Raw genomic sequence first — 3251 nt, forward strand, 5'->3', positions numbered from 1 at the left:
CCAGGATTATTTTAGACACCATTTTGAATTAAAATAAAAATACTCAGATTATGGAAGNTCCCTTAGTTATTCGAGGCCTAGTGTATTAGGCATGATTGGATAAATTGGACAGGGATAATGAGTACTTAATGCACAAGGCATAATGATCAATGTAAGCTGCTATCACGATAGTACCCCACCCTGATTCAAATAACTACATAAAAAGAAAACTCACCTGCCGTGTCCTTGGTGAATTTCGGTACTTTTTTGAGGTCTGAAATGCAAAATTATGAATGGAGGAGAGTTTGACAGTAACTGACATCTAAAAATGTAAAAAGGTGGCATTCTTGAACTTTAAATATGCATGAAATATGGGACTTGTCATTCACTATTACATGTCACCACTGCTAACGGAACGATTGGCTTTGAAAAGGACCAGTCTTGTAGAGCAATGCAAGCTACAAGTTACAATTTATCAGCTATTTATTCTAGAAACTATCAAAGTTGGAGGAAAATTTTCACACAACCACAAAATTGATCAGACCTAATTACCGTGTGATCATTCCCAAAAGGTAAATCTGTGATCTTAATTTGCCATTCATAATTCACCAAACAACGAGGGTTCTTAAACCCACTATTAAAAAACATAAAATTATCTTCAGAAACTTAGAAACTCTAAGGAATTCATTTTGATTGATCAACGATTGATAAGACCAGCATTTGAGAAAGCAAAAATTAACCCTCACTGGCGCCTATATTCTGATGCTGATAAGTCCTTGAACGGTATCAACAATGAAATATTTCATACTTAGCAGTTAAGATATTTGTAGAACCATTAACCAGATGAGCATCATGCTACTTACTTCTGTTTGCGTAGAGGATAATCAAGCATGACATTCCACCAAAAATATGCAAGTAAAGTACATTGAGGAAAATTCCATGTTGGTACGGGATTAAAGCGCTAACTCACTTTGATTCGATAAAAGAATTTTAATAAGAATAAATCGGAAAAAGGCCGCGTACCTCTGCTTGACATGGTGTTTCGGAGGATGTATCATGCCCATCTTCCCGCTAAAAAATTAAACGTGATGGGTAAGCGGACCGAGTTCAAAGTAAGTAGAATTCCTTACCGAAACCAAAAGACGGTTGGGTATTAGAATTTTAATGCAAACCGGAAAATAAAATTAGTCTGGATGTCATAGCGAAAGACGGCCGCGTTAGACAAAATAAAAAAATTGTGAAATAAACAATTCTCTTAATGAGACCCGAAATGAGACATCCGGTTGGCATTTTAAGGACAGATTCCCTTTTAAATGTGTTTGGCGTGAAACCCCATAGTGTATCACATAAACCCCTAATGCGTACCATTTCTATGGGCGCCGAACGGGATTAAAGCATACGTTGGCTATATTGTCCGACTTTACCCTTCTTTTATTGGTCAAGTATTATAAAACCATTACTGCGGTATCAGACGTGCTCAAATACCTAGGGTTCTTAGCCTTTATTTCCTTATGGTATGGGAGCAGCACAATATTTCAAAAGTGGGATCCCTGCGGCTTTGAGGTCTTTTTTCCTCTAGAGTTGGCAATTACATCCACCTTCATCGCTTTTTCTGATTGGGTAAGTCATTTCTTCAGCCATTGGTTGGAATTGAATGCACCGTCTACTCCAACCTGTGTGCAATATCAATCCACTTAAATAAATTGTAAATCATTATCAATGGTTAAGAAGCGTTTACTTGCTAAACAGTTATCACGTTCTTATCAGGCTAAAAATTCATAATTGATGTTGCATAGTTTTTGGAAAATTATGTTATTCTTGCACATAACACGGAAAGTTCCGGTGGGTTTACTAAACCAAAAACGATGCACAATTCTGGGATTCGTGCACTTATTATTTCCTCGCTTGCTATACTGAGGGAAAGGTGTAGAACCCGAGTCTTTCCTGAAGTCGTAATAAACTAAACTAAGTGTATATGAGAGCCCAGAAGCTAGCAGTGGAGCTTTAAGCACATAACACAAAGTAGACGTGCAGCCCTCTCAGACTACTACGTCCACACAGCTCAGCACACATTTAAACAAATATTAAACTACTACGCCACATTGCTGGGTCACAAATTTACTCTTTTACCTACAAATGATTTCCATCAATGAAACGACTAAGCGATTTGTTTACTCTCACTCATGTTCACCGCCTGCTTCAGTTACTTGTGGGTTAGTTATTAAACCTTTGCGTGCTTATGTATATTACATTTGGGTGTATTTGGAGTCCCCATAATCTACTTTGAAGTAATAACGACCCAAATTTGTACGGAAGGCCGCATTATTAACGTACCGTAGGATTGAAGGGCGATTAGCTTAGCCTAAAGGCCATGCTGAAGAGTGGCATTAAAATTACATAGTTAAGCACACATTATCCTCCGTATGTTATGCAAACGTATTGCTAAACACACGGTATGTGATCCTTCTCTTGTAGTGATCAAGTTTTAGCTAACTAAACTCAGTTTGAGATAGCTGAGAATCCTTAGCATAATAATCCCGCGGGATACGTGTCTTAAACTCGGACATAGAGAACTTCGTGTGACCGAAATCCGAATTTGATTGAGCTTAATCAGCTACGCAACCACTGCAATGCAATAAAACAGTTGTACCTGAATGTTCCCATTTCAGAAGCCCCTTTATTGTATATTTTACCTTCATCAAGTCAAAAATTGTTTGTGACCATGGGGACAAAGATAAGAAAGACAGTGCATCTGAAGTGTGACATAGTGAATACCACAAGGCAAATGCCTGTCTTTGTGTTGTTTACCACCGAAAGGACATTCGGTTGGCATTTTGGAGGACAGCTTCACAAGTGGCTCCATAATGTATTTTGAATATGCTGCTGTTTTCTGAAAACCCCTATTGAATGAGTTGGCCGTGTTTTCTGGTCAATGAGCCACAATCAACCATAAGGATGCTCCAGAGATGCCTATTTTCCCATTATTTATTAAAAGTACATCTACCATATGAAAACAACAGTCCCAAAGCTTGACTAATACTTCTTTTGGCTCTCCATTTTGGTAATGGGACCACTTAGGGACTCTGCTACTGTACTTTCACCGGGTGCACTGGCCTCTGGGGCATACCAGCAGCCCCAAGTCCTACTGCACGTCGAAGATACAGCTTCCACCAAAAAAATGTCCCCTTTCGATTTCAGAGAAGTACCATGACACTATACTGGTGACAGTGGAAAGCGAACCCTATCTTAAAGGACAGCTATCCCAACTGCTA

The 3251-nt window shown here is 38.8% G+C and overlaps 1 protein-coding gene across 1 annotated transcript in view; it reads right to left on the bottom strand. All coding sequences in view use genetic code 11, as the record gives it.

Moving 5' to 3' along the window:
* Window positions 1–301, bottom strand: part of EGR_03401 (Chromatin assembly factor 1 subunit A-A) — a gene marked incomplete at both ends in the record, with an annotated part of 6320 nt that extends 6019 nt beyond the window's left edge. Inside the window, one exon of the mRNA XM_024492650.1 lies at window positions 215–301. Coding sequence (XP_024353051.1) covers window positions 215–301 — 87 coding nt within the window. The remainder of the gene's footprint in view (window positions 1–214) is intronic.
* Window positions 302–3251: the final 2950 nt, after the last annotated feature.

This window comes from Echinococcus granulosus (assembly GCF_000524195.1).
Source record: "Echinococcus granulosus chromosome Unknown EG_S00017, whole genome shotgun sequence".
NCBI lineage: Eukaryota > Metazoa > Platyhelminthes > Cestoda > Cyclophyllidea > Taeniidae > Echinococcus > Echinococcus granulosus.